The following is a 12,592-nucleotide window of genomic DNA, read 5'->3' as shown; positions in this document are numbered from 1 at the left end:
AACCTCAGAAACATTGGTTTTCATTGCGGATACTTCCACATGTCGGAGTATAATGTTCAAATCGTTAAAAACATAATTCTCCTAAAATACACAGTGAGCTTATGTCAAGTTTTATTCAATTCATCAGTGAGGGAACCAGCAGAATGACAAAGCTGGCTCAAAGGAAGATGTTATGTACTTTTTTTTCAAAGAAAAAAAATCTGAGGGTCTTCCCTGGTGGCTCAGTGGTTAAGAATCCACCTGCCAATGCAGGGGACACGGGTTCGAGCCCTGGTCCGGGAAGATCCTACATGCCGCAGAGCAACTAAGCCCATGTGCCACAACTAATGAGCTCTAGAGCCTGCAAGCCACAACTGCTGAGCCCAAGTGCCACAACTACTGAAGCCCACGCGCCTAGAGCCCATGCTCCACAACAAGAGAAGCCCAAGAAGCCTGTGCACCGCAACAAAGAGTAGCCCCCGCTTGCCACAACTAGAGAAAGCCCACGCAACAAAGGCCTAACGTAGCCAAAAATAAATAAAATTAAGTCTTTAAAAAACAAATCTGAAATAATATCTTTACGTTATCTATAAAACTGATTAATGTCCTAGAGGGTGAGCAATAGTCCACAACATTTGAGGTTATCTCCTCTAATGAACAGAAATCATTTGTACCTCTACTGAACTAAAAAATATATGTGCATCCTCCCAAGTTTTCGACAAGTAAACACCTAACTATACAACTGGGCCTGAATCTATAATAAAAGCTAAGTCAAACAAAGGTACATTCCCCCGGAGAAATAGATGACCACTTAAGTAAGCTGGTTAGATACTACTCTATGACATTAAACATTAAAAGGTCACACTCGGGCTTCCCTGGTGGCGCAGTGGTTGAGAATCTGCCTGCCGATGCAGGGGACATGGGTTCGAGCCCTGGTCTGGGAAGATCCCACATGCCGCGGAGCAACTAGGTCCGTGAGCCACAATTACTGAGCCTGCGCGTCTGGAGCCTGTGCTCCGCAGCAAGAGAGGCCGCGATAATGAGAGGCCTCCGCACCGCGATGAAGAGTGGCCCCCGCTTGCCGCAACTAGAGAAAGCCCTCGCACAGAAACGAAGACCCAACACAGCCAAAAATATAAATAAATACATAAATAAATTAAAAAAAGGACACACTCATCTTTTTGCCTGATTTCTTGTTTTATTTTTTTTCTTGATGCGTGCTGGTTACCCACACCAATCATCCATGCTAATAGCTTACATTGGTCACCCAACCTTGGATTGCCCGTCATTTGCCTTTACTCCAATCCAGAGATAACATCTCAAATGATTAAGCAAAAAAAAAAAAGTATTTTCAAGCTATCTACTTTCTAAGATGGGTAGAATCCTAGGGTCAGAAGGCTGGGATTGTGGTAAAAAAAAGAGGAGTCCTTTCCATCAAGGATGACGCAACTAAGAGTAAGATTCAAAACTATTTAACCACAAGTAGGACACAAGACGAGCCAATTAGAATGGATGCTTCCATAGGGCTGGAACATGATCGTGATGGCCCTGCTGGACCAGGTTTTAACCTCTTACTTGGTGGATCTAGTGGATGTTTGAGAGGTTCCATGAAGGGCTTAGGGCTAGTGGCGGGGGTTTGGTGAGGGACTTGGACCAGTTGTTGTTTATCAACAGGGAGGGAAGTATTTCAACGTTTTAACAAACAGTATGGCTATACAAACATGTTCTGGCTGAATATTAGTCATGCTCACACCTCAACCTCTGCCACCTTCCCCATCCTGACCTGCCCCCAGACACAGTCACGGTCAGTCTCCCCCATCCTGTCTTAAGACTCCAGCCCATTTCTCTCTTCTATCTGCCTCATGGGCTTTAGGGTCAAGGTAGAAGAGTGGAGAGAAAGGAATAAGGAGAAGGTCAGGAGTAGGGAAGAGAGTAAGAGAGTTCTAATGCATTCTGCACCCATGTCCAAGGGAAGGTGCAGCATTAAATCTAGGACAGGGGGAGCAGAAGTGACTACTTGGTACTGTTTCTAAGCTCTAGGGATATAGTAGTGCCCCAAACAGACAAGAATCCCTGTACTTATGGAGTTTATATTCTGCTGGGGGCAGATAGGAGATGTGAAAATTATGAGTTAATATATGTGAAAGCACCTAGCATGGGCTTGGCACATAGAAAATACTTATGTCCTTCTCCCAACCCTGTCCTCAACCACGTCTTTGAAGCTTCCCCGAAGGCTTCTGAACACATAAATGAAGCTGGAACCCCATCTGGCTGAAAAAGTCAACCATCTGGAGATTTGGAAATATGGGGGAATTTCTAATGACTGGTTAATTTTTTTTCAGTTTTTCAGCCAGATGTTTGATGTCATCCAGGCCCATCTGTAGCAGAAATAGCAGTTTATTGAACCTCTTTTTCATAATTTTAAGTTCCCTGTCCTAAAATCCTAAGTGGGCTTTCTTTTCTTAGTAGGCAATTTTTTAATGAATTGAATAAGTGATTATTGACTAACAAAGAGCAATTCAGGAATCAAAAACGAAAATATCAGAAATCTGGATTTAAAGGGGCTTTTAGATAATTTCCGGGGCTCAAAAGGCAGCCTATGGGTCAAATTCAGCCATAAAGTGAGTTTGGTTTGGCTGGCACTGCATGTTTAAAAAGTTAAACTAGTTGCCCACATTTTAAAAATCAGGAGATTTAACATCTAGCTTTTTAAAATTTGGAATATTGGGCCAAGTTTGGTATACATTTCCCCAGAGTAAAGATCGACTCAAGCCACGTAGAAATTGTTTCCAATGTGCCACAGTCCGCACTACTCTCTGTTGCCCACACACTGAGACCAAGTTTCAGTTACCTTATATCTTCTCAAACACACTCTTACTCCTTCCCCCACGCCAATATAACTGAGGTAAGAGGACTGTGAAATGTTTGTTTCACACTTTACATTACCTGCCAAGTCCACAGGGACCTTTGGATTTGTTACTTCCTAATCTTATCTGAAGCTCTCATTTTAGAACTGGGTAAACTGAGGTCCAAAGGAGGAAATAACGTACACAATTCACATAACTATCAGTGACAGAAATGTGATTAGCACCCAGGGTTCCTTGCTACTAGGCCAGTGGTCTTTCCATGATCTAAACACATCACTTTGATTATAACTAGGAGTTCAAGAGGTTTCTTGATGAGAGAATCACATATTGAACATGTTCTCATTCAAATTCACACACCGCCATTGAAAGCACGCAGCAGGTAGGGGCACTGCTTTGTGAATGCCTTGCGTGCTTTCCAGCTAATGAGTCAGGCATTCATTCTGGCTTCTCAGTGTGGGTGTCTCTACATAGGTCGATTGTTTTTTCACTCAAAGAGTGTCCTTTGCTGCCTCTGAGTGTTTGCCTGTCTGGTGGCTCCTGCCCCCCTGTAGAGGCTGCACAGGCATGCTGAGTGTTCTGGGATCTGGGGCTTCTGAATGGAAAAACCCATGTGTCAGGGCATTCTCACAAGCTAATATTTGTACCAGTAGCAACCTATCCACTAGAGCATGAATTAATGCTCCCTAGCAAGTGCTCAGTGAAGCAACATTGCTTAGGTGAGGTAGTGTCTGCTGAGTTTAGGTATGTGACCTTGGGCAAGTTATACAACTTCTCCTGGCCTCAGTTTTCTCGTCTGTAAAATGAGACTAATACTTATACCTGCATCATTGAACACCTTTGAAGATGAAAGTTATTTTTTCAAAATTCTTAGCACAATCCTAGCACAAAATAAGTGCTAAATATGAATGACTTTCTGGTGAGTTATAGAAATGAAAACTGGAAACATCTCTTCTCTCACTTGAGAGACGTGATCCTTCCTAACACACATGGTCATTCCCAGACCCATTGTAAATACTCAACATGTGTTGGCTTTAATATCGTAATTGCTTGGAGGAATTTTAGAAAATTAAGATTCCAAGTGATCCACCACAGGCCCATGGAGGCAAAGAACCTAGTTGTGGGAGCCTGATAATCTATTTTTTAAATCTCCCCATATGATTCTGTTGACTAGTTAAGACCGGAAACAATTGATGTAGTTTTCTTATACTTGAATATCTTTGGTGGTAGACAACTCATAACTTCTGAAAGCTCCCCATGCCATATTAGATAGTTACTTATATTGAGGTAAAACCTGTTTTCTTCTAGCTCCCACTTCTAACCCCTTGAGGCCACATAGAACATTTCAAATCTTTTTTCCATATGACAGCCCTTCAGATATTTGCAGACAGCTGTCATGTCCCTCTGGAGCATTCTCTTCTTTTGTATGAAATAGCCACATTTTCTCATGACTCTTAAAAAGGTATGGATGGCCGCCCCCCCCCCCACCCCAGTTATCCTTTAACACTTAAAGGACCAGAAAAGTGAGGATGCTAAGGCTTTGGGAGACAGGACATACTGGGCAGGAGATGGCTGTACACCTTCACTCCAGCAGAGGATGGATGCTGCCTACTGCATGTGTCTTCCCGTGCGGAAAGCAGAGGTTCCTGCAAATTCCTTGAACACTTGATATGTTCATTACATGAAGGAAAACCTTGGCTTCAGATTTCAGCCAGGCCTATCTAGGTGTTGAGTATATGGGTGTACACATAGCTAAAATTTTATTGTGATTCATTAAAGTTTATGCATCTTACTGTATTAGTACTTCAAAATGTAAAAAAAAAAAAAATAACTGGGCCAAATTGCATGGAGACTGCAAGAAATTTTCTCAGAAGAATTCACCTGACCAAGAACATATCTTAGATTAATCTAATTTCTTCTTGATTCAAATTCTCACTTCTCCCACTAAGCCCACAGAATATCTGGGTGGGGTTCCAATTCCTTGTACAAACTGTGGGTGTAGGAGATGATGTTGGAGAAAAGAGAAACCATCAGTTGAGAAATTCTGAGCAAGGATTCAGGAATTCCAGGCCCTAAGAGGGGAGGTCAAAATTGGTGATTAGTTGTGAATTCCCAGGTTTAGGTCAAGGGGGCAGAAGAATTGGAAATAACTGAAACTTGGTCTACGTATGTGCCATTTCTGGATTGGGAGGCACCTCAGATTTTTTATGCCAACCCTGGAACCATCTAAGCATCGAAACATCCACCAAATCTCAACTTTATAAAAGATGACTCAATTCTTTATTGTTAACATAGGAAAGGGAATTATGGTATTTCCTTAAGGTAAATGACTTCACCATATCTGATCACAAATAATCATAGATACTAGATTTTTGTCAATGTTTAGGAAAGAATTTCCATCAGTACCTTGTATACAATAAGAGCTTTGGATAGTGCTAATTCATGACCACCTATTCCAAATTAATTATTTACCAGATTAATATACTGAGGGTTGGATGGGTAAATGTCTTAGCCAAGGTCACACAGATAGTTTGCAGCATTACCCAGGTCTTCAGACATCAAATACAGTAATCCTTGTTGCATTTAAAGTAGTCCTTTCCTACCTGGGCTTCCCACCAGTTGCAAATTGCGATGGAAACAGAATCAACTCTAGTAGTGCTACAGTCAGGAGAGCAGTTGTTCAGAGTGTCAGAACATGGGAGGAAGGCCAGGCAATGATGCAACATTACACTAGCAAGTGATGTAATAGCATGATTTCCTAAGCAATTTACATAAATGCAACTTCTCAAGAAGCCCTGACAAATGCCAGCCAGTAGGAATGCAGGCATGGAGAACCAATGGCAGGCAGGGGAGGAGAGCACATAGGAAACACAGATTTCCTTGCTCATCACTATGACAAGCTTCACAGATTCCTCAGAAGCCTGAGAAAACTCCCTTCTGTCCCTCTAATCCAGTGCCTTCCCTCAGGCTCATAGGCTCTAAAGAGCTTTGGTTTCCTTCTCTATTTTTCTGTTTACTCCTACTGACATCCAGGCATTGCCCAATGATGCTGAGAGTGACTCCTGGTGTACTGAAAGCAAGTTTAGTAGTGAGACAGGCTACCTAAGAGCTTGACATTCTAAAATTGGTCTGTCCTCTTCATTATCATTTAGAATAAATCCTCAGTTTTTTGAATGAGAAGTGGTATGCTGTGATTCTTGGAGAATCAATCTTATGCAAATGTCATAGAAATATATTTGTTGGGTTTGCAGATGCTTTAGGGAAGAAGACAGGTGGACACCAAATACCAAGACTTCAGGTTTGTTTTTTGATCCCAAATGGAGATGTATTAATAAGTTTTCTTAAAATGTGTGTGTGTGCGGTGTGTGTGTGTGTGTGTGTGTGTGTTTAGAGGTTCATATATGTTAGTCTGGAACTGGTTGGCAATGGAAGTTCATGAAAATATCTAGTTAGACCAAACTCAGAAGAAACTGATAAGACTATGTTGAGAAATAAGGAAATAGCGCAGAGTGTGCCAGGCTAGGTCAGAATCAATCTCTCTCCCTCTCTGTCTCTCTCCCCCTCCCCCTTCCCTCCTTTTCTCCCTTCACCTCTCCCCCACTGAAATGCAACTTAAGCAGAGCCAAAGACCCCATCTCAAGCCAGAGATCAAAGCAAAGCAGTTCACAATATACCTAGAGGTTTTAGATTTGAAGACTTTTTTCTCAACTGCAGAAGCTGCCTAGAGTACCACAAAATCTCATCTCATGAAGCTTATACCAAAAACAATCAACAAGACCCAACCCTTTTATCCCACACAGCATTAGTCTTGCTTGGAACAATCTGGACATCTGCACATTCTCGGCAATAATTTGAACTATCTCTCTTTCCCCATCACTGCCTCCATCTCCCCAACGACACACTGGAATAGCAGAATATCAGAAACTGGATTATTTAGGGCCATTGAGAGGAATTTGTAAATACCTTCTAAGCAGCAGGTCCTCCACAGCCCTGAATGGGTCATTACTTCTTCATTCTTCCTGCTGGTTTCATTATCACTTGTAGATTTAGTCCTGCACACACCTCTGGAATATAACCAGTAGTCCGTGCCCACTGCAATGGTCATTAAACTAAAAGCTGCGAAGGCTCCCACAGTAGTGATCAACATCTGGATTCCTCTGTCACACATCCTCATAATTCTTCATGGTACTCTAGATGGCTGGGGGTTGGAGAGGGAGGTTCAATGCCAGAGGGGAAAATCACTCTGCAGCTGGGTAACCTAGGACAGGCCCTTCCAAAAATTCAGGTCTCCTTTTGTCAGCATCCACAGGGACTTTGGGAAAGCTGGGATTTCCTGTCTGGAGCTCTCTCCAGTTCCCTGGGTCGCCTATGGCCCTCGGAAGGGTGCAGGCTCCAGGGGGTTGGTCCACATCACTGCTGCCTTCTGAGGGTCCCTGGGTTCCTTTCATTCCTCAGGAGCTTGGTAAGCATGAGGGTCCGTGCAGGGCATGGCTCTGGAGCCTGGAGCTGCCAGCTCGGTTTGAGATGCGCCTGGCTCCTCACAGCCCCGGGAGACTCAAGGCAAAGAAATCCAGCGAGGTCTATGTGTGTGTGTGTGTGTGTGTGTGTGTGCGTGCGTGCGTGTGTGTGCGAGCGCGTGTGCTGGGGGTGAGGGCGGATGGCAAAAAATAGCACTGCTGGGAGGCGAGTCTCTGAGAAGAGCGTTCATTGCTTCCCCAGCCTCCCAGGAAAGCTCTCCGCCTGCTCCCGACACCCCCGCTCAAACTGGAGAAAAGACGGTCCCGGGGCGGGGGCCGAGAGGTTTCATTGGAGGGCAAAGGTCTGCGGTGCTGAAGGGACAGCTCCCCGCCTGTTGCCCCGCCTCCGCCTTCTTAACGCCCAGTTTTAAGTCCGTGGTGCTGAAGGGACAGCTCCTCCGCTGCTGCTGCGCCCCGCGCCTTTCCAGCGCCCGGGCTAGAGACCTGGGGTACTGAAGGGTCTGTCTTTTCCCCGCCCTTCCCAGGCCAGCCAGCCGGCTCGGCTCTGCCTAGTCAACCCACGCTCCGCGCAAAGTTTCGGGAGACCAGAGCAGTCAGCGCCCCGGCTCCGTAGCGCTGCAGCACGACCCCGTTCCTCCTCTCCCGCTCCCGGAAGGGTTAAGGAAAGGGGAAGGGGAAAGGAGCCCGCAGCGCACTCTGGCGCTCTCGCCGCTCCCACCCGACGCGGCATTCCCTCCCCACCCCCCCACCCCCAATGAGCCAGGCAAGTTTGCCTTTTGCTGCGGGCGCCGCTGGAGCCCATTGGGGAAGACCGAGTCTTCTTAAAGGGGCCGGCGATTCCGGGCGACGGTTCTATGGCTCACTTGGGCGGGCAAAAAGTGTTGTCGTAGGCACATCTGTGGATAGTCTGTCTCAATTTGGTTCCCCAGAAAACAAACCAATATGTCTACCCTCCTTTCTCTGGAGCTCTGGTTTACACTGGAGACAACGTGCTCAGACCAGACCCGGAACTGTTCATATACATATGATCATGTATTACTAAAAGACAGAAGGAGCTAGAAGTATGTAGACTCTATTATATACATATTAGGGATTTGGGCCGAGGGGGTGTGAGATTGTGGTCTCTGAAAACACGTATATTTTAACAACCCTACATTTTGGGGTTGGCAGTGGTGATGGATTCAAGGTGGGAGAGTCGCTGAAAATGTCAGATTCTCTTCAAAGGTCCCTGGGATGTTCATTTGTTAACATCCTTGTCCAAGTTAGACCAGGAGGCAGGTGAAGTTGGGTCTGCTTTCCTTGTTAGTCCAAAGTGCAAATGTCAGTTCATACCTGAAAGCTAGTGAGATGCTTCCTTAGAAATAGCCAATGTTGCAATGTTGCAAAGGATCAGCATTTAACTAGCTTTTTATTACTATGTATTCTGAGCACAGCGAATACACTAAGGACAGTCCACAGAACGCCCTTATTATTTTCTTTTCTTTGGCATGATGGTACAGATACCCAGAGGTCAGGTGTTTGGAATTGAGGCTGCTTGGGTTGTTTCTGCCACCCCTGAGATGTGTTCATAACCAACTGTCATATTTGAATGTTATTTAACTGGACAAAAATGATAATGGTGCCATCTCTGGCTCTCCATCTGAGAGCTTCTATCCAGATGAATGAGTAGCAGCAATGCACGGAAGAGTTCTCAAATGCAGCTCACAACTGCTTGGTGACTCTGCTACTTTTTACATTTTTTTTTTGGTTTGTTTTGGTCTCAAGTTCACTTAAAGGCTTGGTTCTTGGTGTTAGATATACCTGCGCATGCATGTGTAGGTTTGAATATATAGTCATCATGTGACTGTGTTTGAATGTTTACCTGTGCCGTGTTCAATTTAGTTATGAGTTCTGAATGACTGGGAATTTGTTGTAGAAGTAAAGCAGGTATGTAAAGATATGTCTGTACCTGCTTGCAGTTTGCTGCAAGCAAACTGCAGTAAGCCTGTTTGCTGCAAATGCATAGCTGTGTGCATTTGTGGGTGTACATGCTTAAGTATAGGTATAGTGTAGGTTTATGCACCTACATGCACTTACTTGCATATGCATGTGTCGTGGACCACAAACACTGATTTGTGGGCAGGAAATAGAAATACTGAAATTTTGCCACATAACCAAAATAGAACAGATAAACTTGGGGCCAAGACCACAGCTAGTCATACCCCAGAAGAATGATAGGAGGTAATGGGGGAAGATGTACAAGGCCTTCTATAAGTTACTTATTGTTTTTTCTTTCCTGAAAAGAAAAATTGCTTCTCAGTAAATGTCCTTTTTTTTTTTTTTTAAAGGAAAAAGCCATATGTAACATGGAGGTGAAGTTGGTCTTTCCTGAGAAGGGTTACTAAATTAGTGAAATTTTCTTTCCCCATCTCTGAAACTTAAATAATATGAAGTAATTAATAATGACCAAAGCAGCTGTTCCAGGATCTGTTTGTTTCTTCTCTTCTTCTGATAGGAGTGAGAAAGGTCTTTTCCCAAAACAGGATCATGTGATTGGCAAGTCAATGGGCTTTGGGCTTTGGAAGAATGTGCTCCAATCACTCCATTCACCAGACACACAGTAAAACAAAAGCAACCCCTGCTCTACCTCCTTGGTCTGTAATATAAGTCCAGACAGACAAGGTATGGTTCCCAGAAGGTCCAGAAGAAAGGAATCAGGTATCCAGGTAGACAGTGTGGGGTTGGAGAGAAGGGTCAGGAACTCAGGCAGATGAAGGCGACAATCATGGGCCAGGATGTGGACAATTTTTCTGAAGGAGAGAAAGGGATCAACATAACAAGAATGAAACTTTATACTGAGCCTCTGGCTTGGTTTGGCAGGATTATCCTTTACAACCCCTGCCCAGGGCCAAAGCTGATCACAGAGAATGGGAAGACCTGAACCTGCATCTGGAGAGAGTCAGAACACCTGACTGGAGTGGGAGTGCAGAGACAGAGAAGCCGCCAGTTAGTTCCTGATGATGCCTCCCCACTTACTAGGGGGTGACCTCATCCTTTCATTCAATTGAATGTGTGGGTGGGTGTACCGGTGTGCGTACAGGTGTGCGTAGAATAGGCGTCTAAGCCTAGATGTAATTGCTCATTTTCACCACTAGAGGGCTCTTTCACCAGATCCATAAGGGACCCAAGAGATTCAAAGCACATCTTCCTTATAATGACGGAGCCAGGCTCTTTCTCTGTGTTTGCAGATGACCTTCTTTGATCCTACTAATGTGGCAGGAGACTGGGAGGCACTTAAGCAGTTTGAAACTGATGTTTGATTCTCTTATTAAGACTACTTTCCACCTCTCCTCCATTGGATTCTTAGGTAGTAGAGTAGCTGGCAAGGTGGATTTGTGCTTTTTTCTGTTCATCCTCTCATAGGTCAGAATTACCCCCACATCAGAAGGGGCCAGTGCCCCTGAAAGTGGCTGTGTTATTCAGGAAGGAGTACTGGCAGCTGATTCAATTCAATAAATGCTTTGTGTGAGTGCCTACTATGTACAAAGCATTCTGCTTAGCAGTTTGGAGAATACACAGATATGGTTCCTACCCCCCAAGGAGCCCATTACATAGTAGGGGATATTTTGTTAGTGCATTTTGGCTGTAAATAGCAGAAACTCACTGGAGCTGGTTTAAGAAATTGGGGTTTTGGTATAAGGATGTGGTGCTGTTTCAAGAAACCTTCAAGCAAAGTCCTCAGCAAGGAGCTGAAACAAGGGAATAAAAGCCATCAGGAGTCTTGACAGTCACTCTATTTTTCACCTCTGCCTCTTTCCATATTTCTAGTTGAAAAAAATTGTTTTGCCTTCTCTACTCGTTGATCTTCAAGATGGGAGCTAGATTTTGAGGTTTTATGTCTCCTCTATCCAAGAGATCCACCCAGACTCAACTGGGCAGTTTTAGCCTCAATTTAAAACTTCCAGGGGAGACAAACTGATTGTGTCATGTGCCACTTCCTGGCCCAACCTGCTGTGGTCATAGAGATAGGGTCGTGTAGTATAGACATGGCTACTGGGACCAGCCTCTGTGAGTTGAGGGAGGGAGAACAGTTCTCAAAGTAGGAGGAATTTTCGAGACATCTCAAAAGACTGCTACGAAAAGTCCATGTGATTCACTTTTGGAGCCACTCTGATGATGCCCAGGGACTCAGCAGTAAAACATGATCATGAATGAGAGACAACATGGGAGGGCTCTGAAGATATTGGAGTCTCTGCTAGAGGTAGAACTGGGCTGGGAACCAGCTTCACCTTTGTCTATGCTCTTCTTCCAAGGAACATAAGTTGAAAGAGAAAAACTCTTCTGCTGTAAAGTCACCCACATGAGTGTAAGTTAAGGAGATGGTGAAGACCAAGCAGACATAGACCGAGGGTGTACTGTTTGCCATCCTGTAATTCCCCCTTGATGTTCTCACACAGTCTAGTTATTAGTTTTCCACTTTTAGACTCAACCTATAGAAAAAGCATTGAAAATGAAATATGGTTATAAAACATATCCTCATTTTATTACTTAAAATTTAGCCTTACTGAATTTCTTTCAGTAACTGAAATCCCCTATTCTCTCTATCACACCCAAATACTTGAAAGTTAGGTCCCTACTGTCTACAACAGTGATAGGAATTGGATGGTTGAAGGAGGGGAAGGAATGCAACATCCCGATATTACAAAGACAACAGCCAAGAGATACTGTCTATAGTTGATGGAAGCACAAGAGGCTTGTTATTGAAAATTACAAAGATAACCAGTAGAGGAACCATAAATATTCAACAACTGTATTTGGAGTGAAATAAGTTAAGCTAAGACAGAAATGGCTAACTGTGGTAACTTTTGGGGGGGGCTGGAGTGGGACCAGGAGCTGCTTTTCATGACAGCCCCTTTGATCCTATTTGATTTTTTAAAAATCTTGTGCATATATACTTTGATAAATGTTTAAAGTCAATTAAAAAATAAATGAAAACAGTAAGCAACATGCCACCTGTCCATCTTTCCAGCCACCTCCTGCCTTATCAGTATAGAAATGCCAGGTGTTTCCTGTGATTCATCCATCCATTCCCTGTGCCTGGAATGCTCTCCCCTGAGATATCCTTCTCATAAGAAAACATTTATTTTGAAATAATTTTGAATTTACCCAGATGTTCTTTCTCATGATTCAATCCCTCGCTTCATTCATATCTCAGCTCAAATGTCGCCTTCTCAGAGAATCCTTCTTTAACTGCTCTAAAATAACACCTCGTACTTCTCTCTGTCCTCTCCC

The 12,592-nt window shown here is 43.9% G+C and overlaps 1 protein-coding gene and 1 long non-coding RNA gene across 2 annotated transcripts in view; one reads left to right on the top strand and one right to left on the bottom strand.

Annotated features, from left to right (window-relative positions):
• CACNG3 (calcium voltage-gated channel auxiliary subunit gamma 3) overlaps window positions 1–7,843 on the bottom strand; it is an 87,316-nt gene extending 79,473 nt beyond the window's left edge. The window contains exon 1 of the mRNA XM_082362594.1: window positions 6,807–7,843. Coding sequence (XP_082218720.1) covers window positions 6,807–7,017 — 211 coding nt within the window. The 5' untranslated portion in view covers window positions 7,018–7,843. The remainder of the gene's footprint in view (window positions 1–6,806) is intronic.
• Window positions 1–12,592, top strand: part of LOC309614378 — a 477,476-nt gene that overhangs the window by 53,829 nt on the left and 411,055 nt on the right. The window lies entirely within an intron of this gene.

This window comes from Balaenoptera borealis (assembly GCF_965194805.1).
Source record: "Balaenoptera borealis genome assembly, chromosome: 16".
Lineage (NCBI taxonomy): Eukaryota > Metazoa > Chordata > Mammalia > Artiodactyla > Balaenopteridae > Balaenoptera > Balaenoptera borealis.
The sequence above is the reverse complement of the archived record's forward strand: the minus strand, read 5'-3'. Positions and strand labels throughout refer to the sequence as shown.